The sequence below is a fragment of the Heterodontus francisci genome, chromosome 10, assembly GCF_036365525.1.
Source record: "Heterodontus francisci isolate sHetFra1 chromosome 10, sHetFra1.hap1, whole genome shotgun sequence".
Taxonomy (NCBI): domain Eukaryota; kingdom Metazoa; phylum Chordata; class Chondrichthyes; order Heterodontiformes; family Heterodontidae; genus Heterodontus; species Heterodontus francisci.
Genome location: NC_090380.1, coordinates 60,741,190 through 60,756,754, shown reverse-complemented (window position 1 = coordinate 60,756,754; position 15,565 = coordinate 60,741,190). Strand labels below are relative to the sequence as shown.

General features: G+C 44.1%; 2 protein-coding genes across 3 annotated transcripts in view; one reads left to right on the top strand and one right to left on the bottom strand.

Moving 5' to 3' along the window:
• The window catches only part of arl13b (ADP-ribosylation factor-like 13b), a 122,825-nt gene that overhangs the window by 30,528 nt on the left and 76,732 nt on the right, over positions 1 to 15,565 (bottom strand). For both annotated transcript variants that reach the window (XM_068040602.1, XM_068040603.1), the window contains exons 5-7: positions 8,605 to 8,710; positions 7,341 to 7,543; positions 561 to 678 (exon numbers count right to left, since the gene is read on the bottom strand). In XM_068040602.1, coding sequence (XP_067896703.1) covers positions 561 to 678; positions 7,341 to 7,543; positions 8,605 to 8,710 — 427 coding nt within the window. The remainder of the gene's footprint in view (positions 1 to 560; positions 679 to 7,340; positions 7,544 to 8,604; positions 8,711 to 15,565) is intronic.
• LOC137374464 (syntaxin-19-like) overlaps positions 1 to 15,565 on the top strand; it is a 76,045-nt gene that overhangs the window by 33,959 nt on the left and 26,521 nt on the right. The window lies entirely within an intron of this gene.

Here is a 15,565-nt window from a genome sequence, read left to right as displayed (position 1 = left end):
TACGAAGACCATAACATACCTGACAAACATGCAGGTACAACAATAACCATTCTATTCTATTCTATCAGTCCTACACATTCATTAAACTAGATTTTCCATTCAGCAGTTTCATGCCCTAGATGATCAGAATGTAATAGCAGCATAAATATTCTTGAAAATATTCTTCAGTTTATGACATAAAGGCTACTTTATCTGAATAAATCCTTTAGCTCCATCTTTCAGCTAGCTGCTATCTAATGCCATCCAGCATTATTTGAATCAAGAACTAGCAGACCATGTCAGACCAAATGTGGTCCCCATTACTGTAATTGGGCTTTGATATATGGCCTACACTAAAAACCGAAGCGAATAGCTACTGTAGATTTCTAAAAATCTGCAGACTTTACTATATGCACTTAATAGCAACATATTTTCACATAGATAACAATATTGTTTAAAATTATCAAAATGTAAATGATTCAATTAGAGGTCCAGTTAAGAAACTTATGTCGATGTTAAAATCCAACATTTAAAACGCCATAAAAAGATAACTATTTTTGGGAACGTCTTTTAATACCTACCACAGAAATGACTTTAGATATAGGTTGAAAAGGGTTTATTTTTGGGTCAGGTTCATCATCATCTTCCTGATTTAGAGGGTGTCCCTCTTGGTCAGCATCTTCCTTTTCTTTTTGTTCTCTACAAAGACAAATGCTTTTTGAAAACTAGTCTTTAGAAAATAATGACAATTCAAAAGGGAAAATTTAATCAGTCGAATTTATCGTGTGTACCTTTAAAAATTAATTCTTGAGATGAGTGTGTCATTGGCAATGCTGGCATTTATTGCCCATATTTAGTTTCCCAGAGCAGTTTGTGAGTGGCTTGCAGTTTAGAAGGCAGTTAAGAGTTAACCATGTTAGTAAGGAACTGGAGTGACATAAACCTGCCCGGGTAAGGATGGCAGGTTTCCTTTCCAAAAAGATATTAGTGAACTAGTTGGGTTTTTATAACATTCCAACAACTTCATGGTCCCTTTTTTTTTTTAAAACTGATACAAACTTTTCAAATTCTCAAACCATCATGGTGGGATTTGAACTCATGTTCTCTGGATTATTAGTCCAGACTTCTGGTTTACTAATCCAGTAATATAAAGCGCTGCTTTACAAACCACTGACCACCTCCAGGCGCGTATCCATTGTCTCTCGAGATAAGGAGGCCCAAAAGAATATAGCCTTATACTACAGTACCCAGACTCTGTACAATTATTATATCACGACATAGAATCATGTCCAGTAGGAATTAGAATGGGGCTGCCCATACTTTTTTCACGTAACAGCATAAAAAAAAAACTGGAGAGATGAGAGTTACCCTGATATATGTGCATCAGCTCTGGATAAATAGCTCAATATGGGACTAATATAGTAAATTTCAGGCTCATGCAAATATTTTTCAATATATCAACACAGCACTGGAGTGTCAGCCTAGATTATGGGCTGAATCTTCCTGTACCGCCACCGGGAATGGCAGTGGGTGAAAAATGGCGGCCGGCATGCAAAGGGGCCGCACACTGTCAAGATCTTGCATCCAGCAGCTCATTAACATATGCACAGTGACCGCCGAACCCCCACCCCGCCATCATTGGCGACGCTGTGAACGGCATCATCTGAGACAGGAGCAGGTGCTGGTACCATCTTTAAAAGGCTGCCAGCCCTGCATTGCAGAGACAATTCTGGCAGCAGCAGCATTGTAGAAGTTTAAAAGACATCACAAACCCAGCAAGAGGCCCAAATGATTAACATTTGTATGACGGCTGAGGTCTGACCAAGGGTTGCCCCATGGTTCAGTGATGCCTCCCTGCTGATTTGCCTCCAAGCTGCGAGGGAAAGGCGGGAGGTCCTTTTCCCCAGCGATGGCAAGAAGAGCACCTCCCACCTGACCAAGCCAGCCTGGACGGAGGTTGTAGAGGTGGTCAGCAACCATGGGTCATCCGACAAGATGGGGTGCGGTGCTGTAAGAAGGTCAATTACCTCCTTCGTTTAGCAAAGGTAAGTGGCATATTTCCACATTGCTCGATGTAATTTGGTTGTCTCCACATGGTATGCCAAATGGGTGCCAATGCCATTTCATAGACAAGGAGGTCAGGGAGGGTTGAAGGCATGAGTGGCAGCACATGTGAAGCAAGTCTCCCTCGTTATTACCTCAGAGCAATTCAGACCCATGGCAGGGTGAGTCCATATGCCAGATCAAGCATCCCCCAGGTGTTGCTGACGTGCCCATATTGGTACAATTGTAATGTTGACGTTTAGCAATGTTCACTATTTGCATCCTTTTTCAGAAGAGGGCCCATAACAGCAGGGAATCGGCCAGGACTGGAGGCGGTGTGCCCATCAGGTCACTGTTGCAAGCCAAAGAGGAGGCGATGGAGCTAGCCTGGAGACAAAGAGCACGTGTCATTTCGGACATGGAGCTCAGGGTCCCAGTTGGCGAGTCTGATTATTGCCAAACACAGAATGATTCGAAATTTAATCTCTGATGCTGTCCTCATTGCGACATGTGTACCTTAACACTTAAATGTCTGTTCTTCTCACTGTATCTTTCAGGGGAATGCTCGCTAACATCCCCAGGACCCAGGGAATGACAGCTACCTCCGAGGACGAGCTATATTTAGAGGATACACCATCCCATGATTCTCCTGCACCTTCCACCAGTGTAGATACTCTCACCTCAGTGGGTATCCGATCAGCAGTAGAAATCAGGGTCACAAGTGATGCGAGCACAATACATGCGCCCGAGCAGCTGGCTGAGGCTGAGACAGCCGAGGCCTCTGACAGTCAGAGGACTGTGGATGTCCAGGCCCATGCTGAGCCCCAGGCTGATGAGCCTCTGGTGACAGCAGCACAGGGCATGCTGAGGTTGCAGGGACAGGTAAGGCAACATCTGGCGGAGATGCCAAAGGCCATGCGCAATCCTGAGCAGACGGTGGGGGAGTCCATCCATGCCATGATCGCTGATGGTTTCCTTCATTGAGAGGTTGGTGACCCTCATGGAGAGCCACTTTTCACAGATGCTGAATCACCTGCAAACCATCACCTCAGGCATGACTACAGAGAGGTACAAGGAGCATGGAGAGTGTTCCTGCTCCGGGTCCTTCTCTGGAGAGCAGGGGGGCTCCAACGAGCCTCAAGAAGGGGGAGGAGGAGAGACTGCGCTCCACATTTGGGGTCTCCCTTCAGGGCGATTTGAGTGTGGATACTGGCTCCTCAGCCTCTTCGCCAGTGAGTCCAGCTCCAGCAGCCGCGACACATGAGGATAGCCCTGCACTGGCACAGGAGAACCTCAGGCAGCCAGGGCCCTCCAGGCTTCAGGCACCCAGAGGATCAGCGAAGTCATCCCAGACCAAGGGGCAGCCTGATCAGCAGCCTGCCTTCAGTCCAGCTACTAGCGCACAGATGATACCACAAAGGAGCGCCCGCAAACATATTAAAAAGGCACCTTGACACATTTGTGTATTCACAGGTGAAACGAATATGTCATGTGCACTTTCATTAAATGTATTGCCCTGCCAATCAGTATTAATTTCCGAATAACACACGCCACCATGGGTTGATTATGTGTCTTTCCATTACAGCTCAAGCCTGACAGCAGTGCCAACACAAGCAATAATATCATTGCCATTCCAGTATACATGATGTGACACTGTATGGATGTAGTCACATGGGCAATGGCTCAGTTAGTTGCTACCAGACATGTTGGAGAGATGTACGCTACAGAGGCAGAAGACTTCAGACGAGATGCATGATGGTGCTTTGTGCTATGAGGAACATGTGTGGAACTTCAGGAATTATGGAACCACTCAGTTATCAATCGTTGCCTCCCTTGCTCGCCATGACGGCCCTCCATCACAGCTCTCTGTGTGCTCCATTGAGTGTTTTTTCTTGGGTGGCCTCTGTATCCTCATCATCGGAGGATGTGTCCTGTTCCTGTACCTCTTCATCCTGCAAGGCTTCCCCCCTCTAGACCACGGTGTTGTGCTGAATGCAGCACTCTACAATGACGTGTCCAACCCTGTCTGGTGTGTCCTCTAGGGCTTCACCAGATCTATCGAGGCAGTGGAAGCGCATCTGAAGCATGCTGCTAACCTGCTTGATGTTAGCTCGAGTGGAGCCGTGGAAGGCATTGTAGCACTCTTCTGCATCATTGCTGGGATTCCTCACCCACGTCATAAGCCATGTCATTAAGTCGTAGCCCTTACCCCCAAGAATCCACCCCTAAAGCTGAGCAGGGGAAGTGAACAGCAGGGGCATTTGGGACTGCCGCAGTATGAACGGGTCATGGTAGCTGTCTGAAAAGCGGGCACACACTTGCAGGCAGCGCTTCCTATGGTCACACAACAGATGAACATTGATGGAATGAAAGCCCTTTCTGTTAATGTATGTGACTGGTTGTTCCATAGGAATCTTGATGACCACATAAGTGCAGTCGATGACATCTTACACCTGTGGGAATCATGCAATAGCCCCAAATCCCACGGCCCTCCCAGCCTGACTTTCAGGGTCCGTTCTGAAGTGAACATAGTTCCCAGCCCTCCTGTACAAGGCATCAGTAACCTCTTTTATGCAGTGACCTCTTTTATGCAGCAGTGCACTGTGGATTGAGAGACCCCACACATGTTGCCGGTGGCTCCCTGGAATGATCCAGAGGCATAGAAGTTTAGGGTCAGAGTAACGTTAAGGGCCACAGGCATAGGGTGACCACAAAAACCCATTGGTTGCAGGTCATTATTCATTAGTGCGCATAGCTGTGTGATGGCCTCTCTGGACATCTGCAGTCATCTCTGACACTGGCACTCAGACATCTGCAGGTATGTTATATGAGGCCTATAGACGCTGGCATGTGTGGGCAAATCTGAGCCTTGGTGGTGGCTGTTGCTGCTGCTCGTGTCTGGGAGGTTCCTTGTGGCCCGCACCTGCCTCTTTGGCCTGCCTCCAGTGGAGATGTCCCATGACAGCAAGGGGATCCAGGAAGACAGGGTGGATCATACCCATTTCTATGCTCCTCGTAACTTTGGCTTCCTTCACAAGGTCAATTTCACCTATCTGGGCAGAGGTTTGTGTTAATGCCTGCTTCAGCAGTGTTCCAGCATGAGCTGTATGTTAAGGCATGAAGTTGTGTGATCAAACTTTAAATAATTGTGAGGCAATCATTGCAGTTGCCTGCACTGGACCACCAACAGCAGCAACCTATACAGTTTCCCAGTAGCCCCCCAAAATAGTTTATCCACTTGAAGTGTTCACCTTTTCCACCTTCTTTGCTGACAGAGCAATGCAGAGTTCACCCCTTCCATTCCCCTTGGCGCTATTTGCTTAATGGATGCAGAGTTCCAAACCCCACCCCATCCCCCGCCCCCCATTTCTGGCTAATTAAATTTAATGCAAATGTCCAAGGTCACTGCAAAAATGAAGAAGAGCAGGATATTAGAGTCAGTTATACAGCACAGAAACAGGCCCTTCGGCCCATCGTGTCTGTCCCGGCCATCAAGCACCTATCTATTCTAATCCCATTTTCCAGCACTTGGCCCATAGCCTTGTATGCTATGGCATTTCAAGTGCTCATCTAAATACTTATTAAATGTTGTGAGCGTTCCTGCCTTTACCACCCCTTCAGGCAGTGTGTTCCAGGTTCCAACCACCCTCTGGGTGAAAAATGTTTTCCTCAAATCCCCTCTAAACCTCCTGCCCCTTACCTTAAATCCATGTCCCCTGGTTATTGACAACTCCTCGAAGGGAAAAAAGTTTCTTCCTATCTACACCCCTCATAATTTTGTATACCTCAATCAGGTCCCCCCTCAGCCATCTCTGATCTAAGGAAAACAACTCTAGCCTATCCAGTCTCTCTTCATAGCTGAAATGCCCCAGCCCAGGCAACATCCTGCTGAATGTCCTGTGCACCCTCTCCAGTGCAATTACATCCTGCTATAGTGTGGTGCCCAGAACTGTACTCCAGTTGTGGCCTAATTAGCATTTTATACAGCTCCATCATAAACGCCCTGCTCATATATTCCATGCCTCTGCTAATAAAGGCAAGTATCCCATATGCCTTCCTAACCATCTTATCTACCTGTGCTGCTGCCTTCAGTGATCGATGGACAAGTACACCAAGGTCCCTCTGGCCTTCTGTGCTTCCTAGGGTCCTCCCAAAATTGATCACCTCACAATTCTCAGGATTAAATTCCATTTGCCACTGCTCTGCCCATCTTACCAGCCCATCTACATCGCCCTGTAATCTAAGGATTTCCTCCTCACTATTTACAACACCATCAATTTTCCTGTCATCTGCGAACATACTGATCATACCTCCTACATTCACGTCTAAATCATTAATGTACACTGCAAACAGCAAGGGTCCCAGCACTAATCCTTGCAGTACACCACTGGTCACAGGCTTCCAATCGCAAAAACAACCCTCGACCATCACCCTCTGCCTCCTGCCACTAAGCCAATTTTGGATCCAATTTGCAAAATTGCCCTGGATCCCATGGGCTCTTACCTTCTTGACTAGTGTTTTTTCATGCCCCCTCTTCGCTCTCCTAATTAGTTTTTTTTAAAGTATATTAACTACCACCTTTGCAGGCACTGAGAACTCTCGCCTCGGTGGCACCAGCTTTTCAAGGACGGAAACATGAAGGCACGTGAGTGCCGCACATCAAGCTGAAGATTGGAAACAGCTGTAGGATCGTGATGAATTCCATTAAAATGTATGCAAACAGGTAATTTCAATATTTAAAGCATGGTCCCACCACAGAGCAGCAGAGGTACTGCCACTGAATTTCCCCACCACCGAGAAGATCAGCCTGGTAATCCCAGCATCGGGTTCTGTGGATGGCCACTGCCATTCCAATCTCCCGGCACCAGCCCTCACGCCTCTCGACATCGGGAGGAGAATAAGATCCCAGCCTATGTGTTCAAGTCTCTGGAGTGGGACTTGAATTCACAACCTTCTGACTCAGAGGAGAATGCTACCATTGAGTTGGGATGGATGTTGAAACTAAGGTGCAACCCATCTATACAAACAGGAATAGTATAGCATCTCTCAAGTAAACCTTCTTAAACATTTGGAAAGCTAATGATCCAATTGCTGAGAAATCATGAGAATATAATTTTTATAAGCGCATTATTTTTTTTTTTTGAGGAAGGCAAATCTTTCTCAACTATTTTTAAGTATAAAATGGCATTTTGAAAAAATAGAAAACTGTAATTCAAATCCTTCTGCAGGATTGAAAAACATTCACTTCAGTCATAACATTGAAAATTAAGAATGATTTAAATAAATTGGACAAGTAATACTGTTACATGTGCTTTTACCTTTCTTCTCGTATTCGACGTACTCTTTCTGCCCGTTCCCGTTTTTCTTGTTCTTCCTGTGCCTTCTGCTCTGTTGTGTCTTTTTGTACCCGTTCTTGTAGAACATCATAATCTTTTGCTATAGTGTTCAAAAGCCAACCAAGTCCTTTCCGAATGGCTTTGTCCAATTTTTTCCCATACCCCAAAGCAGCAGAACATGGCTCCTATTGGTATAAATTGAAAATTATGCTTAGTGGGGAATTGCTAACAAGCTCCACAGAAGAGACATATCCTGGGTTCAATCATGGTTTATAGTTAAATAGGTGAAATTAGCTGAGGCAACAGTGGAGTTGTAGAAATGGGTCTCAGTGTCCTCATGGTGTTTCGGGAACCAAGTTCCATGACTCTTAATATTTCCACACAAAACAGAAGTGCAAACAGATAATTTCAATATTTAAAGCATGGTCCCACCACGGAGCAACAAATAATTATAGGTTCCTTCATCAATTCTAAAAACAAAGGCACAGGCACAATAGACTGAATGGCCTCCTTCCATGTGGTAAGTTTCTATGATCCCATGATTAAATTTCTAATTAACATTTTACAAATTTCTTGACATGCAAGAGCTTTATTGTAGGAGCGGTGGAATGGGGAGATAATGTTAAGAGTTTGACAATAATTATGGGAGAGTGTTGGGCTCTGGTAACTTTAGCAGCTGGACTGTGGAGTGTGATCCTGAGCTTTGGTATCACTGGAATATGGAGGAGTTCGGAATATGGGGTGATTCCTGGGGTTTGGCAATGGGAGGAATGGTGGTGGAGCAATGTCAGGGCTCGGCCATGGCGGGAATAAAAGGTTCCAGCATGAGGCAGCATTTGGGAGGGTACCAAGGTCTGGAACACAGATAACATCTTTTGAGAGGAAGAATGAGAAGTGGCATATACACTAAGTGATAAAACTTTAAATGAAGCAGCAGTAACACTTAGGGGGCTTCCATACACAAACTATTAATAGTGAGAGAACAATTTGCTGTGGCTGAGATCTAAGTTTTTACATAGGGGCAAAGAATACAAAGGCAAAGAGATAATACTAAACCTATACAAATCATTGATTCAACCACAGTTAAGATATTCCATCTAGTTTAGGACACCTTATTTTAGAAAAGGCACCAGAGAAGGTATAGAAGAGATTCACTGGGAAATTATGGGGGAAAATAATATAAATAGAACCTCTTTTTATTACAGCAAAGGTGGTGAATATATGAAGGTGATATTCAAGTACTTACAATTTGGCATAGACATTTATTTTCATTGACCAGCTTCTCCAATGAAAGGTACTCTATGATATCAGCCTCTGCTAACGCTCCATCACAATCTTGTTTGTTTGCCAATCTAAATAAACAAATTGATTATATTTCTGATCTTTTACAAAAAAGTAACCAGATAATTTTGTATTTAGTAGTCTCATTGGGAGGCTGATGGTTTCTAATTCATCAAGTTTGAAAAGTTTAAGTAAAACTTTAATGAAAGCATTAAAATATAATTCAATGGTAAAATGTTATTGAGATATGTGGTTTTAATTTTGTTTAAACTCTTATTTTTTACATCAGAAATTTCAGTTATTGAGAAACAATGGTGGTGAAAACATTTCCTAAAGTATTTTGAGTCTATTTGTTGGGAAATGGTAACACAACTCTGTCTACCAACTACAGGTTATAATTGTATAGTGACAGGAACCCATTTGTATAGAACTTTTCCATTATGAGCACAGGAAGTCATCCATGAACAAATAAAGAAAAGGGATGCACAGATGTAAATTTGTAAGAGAACTGCATTATGTGACGAGTACAAATTCACTTCTTTGCCTATGGTAGGTGAACAGCCCACTATTTATTTAACTCTATTTTGATCCGTAAGAAACACCATGAGAAATTTCCCAACACAAAGAAACAAATTTTCCAATAATGTCCAAAACCTAAATGCAGAATCACAGAATTGTTACAGTACAGGAGACCATTTGGCCCATGTCTGCACCAGCCCTCCAAATGAGCAATTCACTCAGTGCCATTCCCCGCCTTCTCCCTGTAACCCTGCACATTCTTCCTTTCCAGATAACAGTCTAATTCCCTTTTCAATGCCTCGATTGAACCTACATCCACCACACACTCTGGCAGTGCATTCCAGATCCTAGCCACTCACTGCTTGAAAAGGTTTTTCATCATGTTACCATTGCTTCTTTTGTCAATTACCTTAAATTAGTGTCTTCTCATTCTTGATCCTTTCACAAGTGGGAACAGTTTTTCCCCATCTACTCTGCCCAGATCCACCACCCCACCCCCGTCCCCCATGATTCTGAATACATACATCAAACCTCCTCTCAGCCTTCTCTTCTGCAAGGAAAATTGTCCCAACTTCTCCAATCTATCCTAGTAAATGAAGTTCCTCATCCCTGGAACCATTCTCGTGAATCTTTTCTGCACTCTCTCCAATGCCTTCACATCCTTCCTGAAGTGCAGCACCCAGAACTGGACGCAATTATCCAATTGAGGCCGAACCAGTGTTTTATACAGGTTTAACATAACCTCCCTGTTCTTGTACTCTATGCCCCTATTAATAAAGCCTGGGATACTGTATGCTTTAATTAAGCATGCTCTCAACCTATCCTGCCACCTTCAATGACTTATGCATGTATATGCCCAGGTCCCTCTGCTCCTGCACCCTCTTTCGAGTTCCTCACAGTTCACAATGCTTCCAAGTTTAGTTTCATCCGCAAGTTTTGATATTGTGCCCCGTACACAGAGATCTAGGTCATTAATATACATCGGGGAGAGCAAGGGTCCCAACACTGACCCCTGGGGGAACTCCACTACAAGCCTTCCTCCAATCCGAAAAACATCCATTAACCACTATTCTCTCCTTCCCATCACTCAGACAATTCTATATCTGTGTTGCTACCGTCCCTTTTATTCCATGAGCAATAACTTCGTTCACAAGTCTATTGTGTGACACTTTATCAAATGCCTTTTGTAAGTCCATGTACACCACATCAACAGCATTGCCTCATCAACCCTCTGTTATTTCTTTAAAAAACTCCAGCAAATTAGTTAAACATGATTTTCCCTTAACAAATCCATGCTGGCTTTCCTTAATTCACCCACATTTGTCCAAGTAACTATTAATTTTGTCTCAAATTATTTTTCTACAAGTTTCCCCACCGCTGAAGTTAAACTGACTAGCCTGTAGTTAAGGGGCTCATCTTTATACCCTTTTTTGAACAAGGGTGTAACATTTACAATTCTCCATTCCTCTGGCAGAAAAGCATTCTTTGCTACATTAGGGTGACATTTTAATTTCCAGTCCAAGTTGACCCTATAGGTTAAATGTGCAAGGCTGTCAAGTATGGGCAGTTTTATGCTGTGGAGTGAAACCCACTAGGACTTTATCAACTCGAGTTGGGAATCTGGCAGACAAGCAGAACACTTCTTTAGCTTAGATAAAAATCTTGGCTCAAAACCAGAAAATATAACCAAATCACTGCATCTTCTTTGGCCTCCTTATCTCGAGAGACAATGGATACGCGCCTGGAGGTGGTCAGTGGTTTGTGAAGCAGCGCCTGGAGTGGCTATAAAGGCCAATTCTAGAGTGACAGGCTCTTCCACAGGTGCTGCAGAGAAATTTGTTTGTCGGGGCTGTTGCACAGTTGGCTCTCCCCTTGCGCCTCTGTCTTTTTTCCTGCCAACTACTAAGTCTCTTCGACTCGCCACATTTTAGCCCCGTCTTTATGGCTGCCCGCCAGCTCTGGCGAACGCTGGCAACTGACTCCCACGACTTGTGATCAATGTCACAGGATTTCATGTCGCGTTTGCAGACATCTTTAAAGCGGGGACATGGACGGCCGGTGGGTCTGATACCAGTGGCGAGCTCGCTGTACAATGTGTCTTTGGGGATCCTGCCATCTTCCATGCGGCTCATATGGCCAAGCCATCTCAAGCGCCGCTGACTCAGTAGTGTGTACAAGCTGGGGATGTTGGCCACCTCGAGGACTTCTGTGTTGGAGATACGGTCCTGCCACCTGATGCCAAGTATTCTCTGGAGGCAGCGAAGATGGAATGAATTGAGACGTCGCTCTTGGCTGACATACGTTGTCCAGGCCTCTCTGCCATAGAGCAAGGTACTGAGGACATCCAGCCACAATGGTTAACTATTCTAATGTAAAATAGATGTCTGTAATCTCCTCTAACTTTTCATCCACTTCAGCCTTTGACACTGGCCATTTATGCATTTCCTACCACCCCCACCCCTCTCCCTGTCTCACACCTTGAGCTGTCTGAGCCAGACGCTAGCATTCTTTCTCCAAGAATCCACCATTCTATTTTCCTTTCAACCTTTATAAACTTTTGACCCTAATTTTTGACCAAGTTTCCAGTCACCTCTCCTAACTCTCCCAACATGGCTTGATGTCCATTTTTAAAATTACTTTATACTTCTTTTCCTTGACTCTTACGAAGGCGCTTAGGATACTATGTTAAAGGTGCTACTGTATATAAATGTAATTTTGTTATGGAGGTTGAACTACATAGCCAAACACAGACAGAAGAGACAATCAAACTACATAGACTTGGTCATTTCAGCTTGAAATGTTGTATGAGGCATGATCATATAAAGATATGCAAGATTAAGAGTATGTAGTGCTCTAGTCAGATAACATGTTGAATGCAATGTGCAGTTCCAATTTCCAAGAAACAAGAAATATTCAAGTACTAGAGGCAGTGCAGAATTACTTTAAACCATGGGATTAGAACAAGGGAATGCAAATTAATTAGAAGTAATTTTGGGACAGGTATCAAATGATTTTCTTCAAGCAAACAGTGATTCAATGCAGAATGTTCTTGTATGTATAATATATGCTAAGGGAGATCATTTGCTTATACAAATACAAAAAATGCTGGAAATACTCAGGTGGTCAGGCAGCATTTGTGGATAAAGAAACAATAGTCAATATTGCAGGTCAATGACCATACATTAGAACTGGAAAAAGTGAGCAATGCAAAGTACAGTAAGCAAGTACAGAGGCAGGGAAAAGGTGGTAAGTGGGGAGAAAGAACAAAAAGGAAGGTGTATATTAGGGTGGATAGCAGGAGAGATTAAATGACAAAAGGGATAATGGTGCAGGGACAAGAAAAGAAATAAGAGATGGGTCTAGAGGAGGTGTAAATGGCAACAACAGAACAGTTACCAGCAGCTGATGTTCAAAAAAAATTGGAGGAGTGGTTATGATCTAAAATTAAAATTGCTGTCGAGTCCACAAGGCTTAAAGTACCTAATCGAAAGGTGTTCTTGTATTGTTACTGCATTAATGAAAAAAGCCCTAAAGACACAGACGGTAAATGCATGGTCCTAGTGGTACCGAGCCAGACAAATCAGAAAGGTACCAGATTAAATCAGGTCAGGCACAAGTCAGGAGTGTGATGGAATACTCTCCACTTGCCTGGATGAGTGCAGTTCCAACTACACTCAAAAAGCTAGACACTAAGCTAAACACTATCCAGGACGAAACAGCCCGCTTGATTGGGACCCCGTCCACCACCTTAAATAACTCCCTCCTCCATCGGCGCACATGGACTACATGGTTGAAGCTTGGAGCTCATCAGCATCTTCTCAAGGGCAATGAGGGATGGGCAATAAATGCTGTCCTTGCTAGTGACGCCCACATCCCATGAACGAATATATTAAAAAAAAATTCTAATTTGGGGTGTGTACATCAATCTCAGCTGGTCATTACTAATAGCCTCAGTGTTCCTGCCTTTGGTGGAGGAGGGAGAAAAGATTCAGGTAGCATTTCCAAAGCTTTATTACTATCCACATTTTCCACCAAATGATTCTGAAAGGGTGGAAAATCTGTCTTTTACTGTCAGGGCTCACACAAAAAGATGTTACTTTTAGGTGAAGTACAAGAGGGTTGCCAGTGTCTATGAAACAGTTGCTCCATATGAATCGCCACTTTCAAAAGCAGAAGATGATAGATTTAGGGGAGAAGCTGCGATTTTCTCCAACAAAATTATTTTTTTTTTAAAGCAGATGAACACAAGCACAAGAGTGCAATAAACAGGAACCGGAGTAGGCCATGTGAATCCTCGAGCAAGGTTCCCTCCAAGCTGCATGGCCGCAACCTGGAAGTTCCTGCGCAGGCTGAGCACAAGTTGGCCCCTTTAAGTTACCATGAATGCAAGGCCACGCAAAAATATTTAAAGGTCCCATACATTTAAGACTGCACACAAAAAAAGGACATTTCCCTCAAACCTGCTCTGCCAGCCAATGCACTCAGAGATTCCTAAGTTTCCTTCAAGGCAAGCTGATACATTATTCCTGTGAAGGTTGATAAGCTTCTTTATAAAAGAAAAAGACTGCTCCCCGCTCATGATTTCTCGTTTCCATTATTGCACACTTGTGATGAATTCTGTTCACTGATCCGCAAGCCTTAGTAGTCAATGTACTTTGAATTGGTCAGTGTATAATCACTCTTTTAGAGCTTGTGATTGGTGCAACTGTTGGACTAGCCTGGAATTGTAGTTTAGAAAGTTTCTGATCTGAACCTTCTTAAAATCCTCCTCATTATATTATTTGTTAAGGTATTTATAACTGAAGCACAGCCATGCGGAACTGAGCATTAGGTAAAACATTAAGATTGAAAGATAAAGTCATAATCTGAAGTGACTTTTAAAGTGACTTTACAGCCCTTTGCTGGGAGAAAAGGAGACCAAATGGAACAACATAAATCTATTTTTCAATGAAGATCTAAAACTTTATTTGTTGTAGTATGAACAAAATCTACATTGTACACAGACAAACGGCATTTTTCCACATAATGATCATTAGTAAATTATTAATCTTATTCACGTAATGGATCATGTTGTAGATTTAGGAGTGTACCTCCAAGTTTGTTTACAAGACCTTTTCCTGTAGTCTATAATTGTGAGCTCGAGAGACAAGTTACCGGTGATAGTTGAGCCTAGGTAGGTGAACTCTTGAACCACTTCCAGAACGTGGTCGCCGATATTGATGGATGGAGCATTTCTGACGTCCTGTCACATGATGTTTGTTTTCTCTTCCGTGTGGGATGTTAATGCAGCATCGTCAGCAAAGAGGAGTTCCCTGATGAGGACCTTCCGTACTTTGGTCTTCGCTCTTAGACGGGCAAGGTTGAACAACCTGCCATCTGATCTTGTGTGGAGGAAAATTCCTTCTTCTGAAGACTTGAACGCACGTGAGAGCAACAGGGAGAAGAAGATCCCAAACAGTGTAGGTGCGAGAACACAGCCCTGTTTCACAACACTCAGGAGAGGAAAGGGGTCTGATGAGGCGCCGCTGAATTGTGCCTTTCATATTGTCATGGAATGAGGTGATGATACTTAGTAGCTTTAGTGGACATCCGATCTTTGCTAGTAGTTTGAAGAGACCACATCTGCTGACGAGGTCAAAGGCTTTGGTGAGATCTATGAAAGCAATGTAGAGGGGCATCTGTTATTCACGGCATTTCTCCTGCAGCTGGCGAAGGGAGAACAGCATGTCAATGGTGGATCTCTCTGCTCGAATGCCGCACTGTGCCTCAGGGTAGATACGCTCAGCCAGCTTCTGGTGACCACACTCTGGAAGTGGTTCAAGAGTTCACCTACCTAGGCTCAACTAGCACCAGTAACCTGTCTCTCGATGCAGAAATCAACAAGCGCATGGGAAAGGCGTCCGCTGCTATGTCCAGACTGGCCAAGAGAGTGTGGGAAAATGGTGCACTGACACAGAACACAAAAGTCCGAGTGTATCAAGCCTGTGTCCTGAGTACCTTGCTCTACGGCAGCGAGGCCTGGACAACATATGTCAGCCAAGAGTGACGTCTCAATTCATTCCATCTTCGCCGCCTGTGGATAATCCTTGGCATCAGGCGGCAGGATCGTATCTCCAATGCAGAAGTCCTCGAGGCGGCCAACATCCCCAGCATATACACCAAACTGAGCCAGTGGCACTTGAGATGCCTTGGCCATGTGAGCCGCATGGAAGATGGCAGGCTCCCCAAGGACACATTGTACAGTGAGCTCATCACTGGTATCAGACCCACCAGCCGTCCATGTCTCCACTTTAAAGACGTCTGCAAACGCGACATGAGGTCCTGTGACATTGATCACAAGTCGTGGGAGTCAGTTGCCAGTGATCGCCAGAGCTGGCAGACAGCCATAAAGGTGGGGCTAAAGAGTG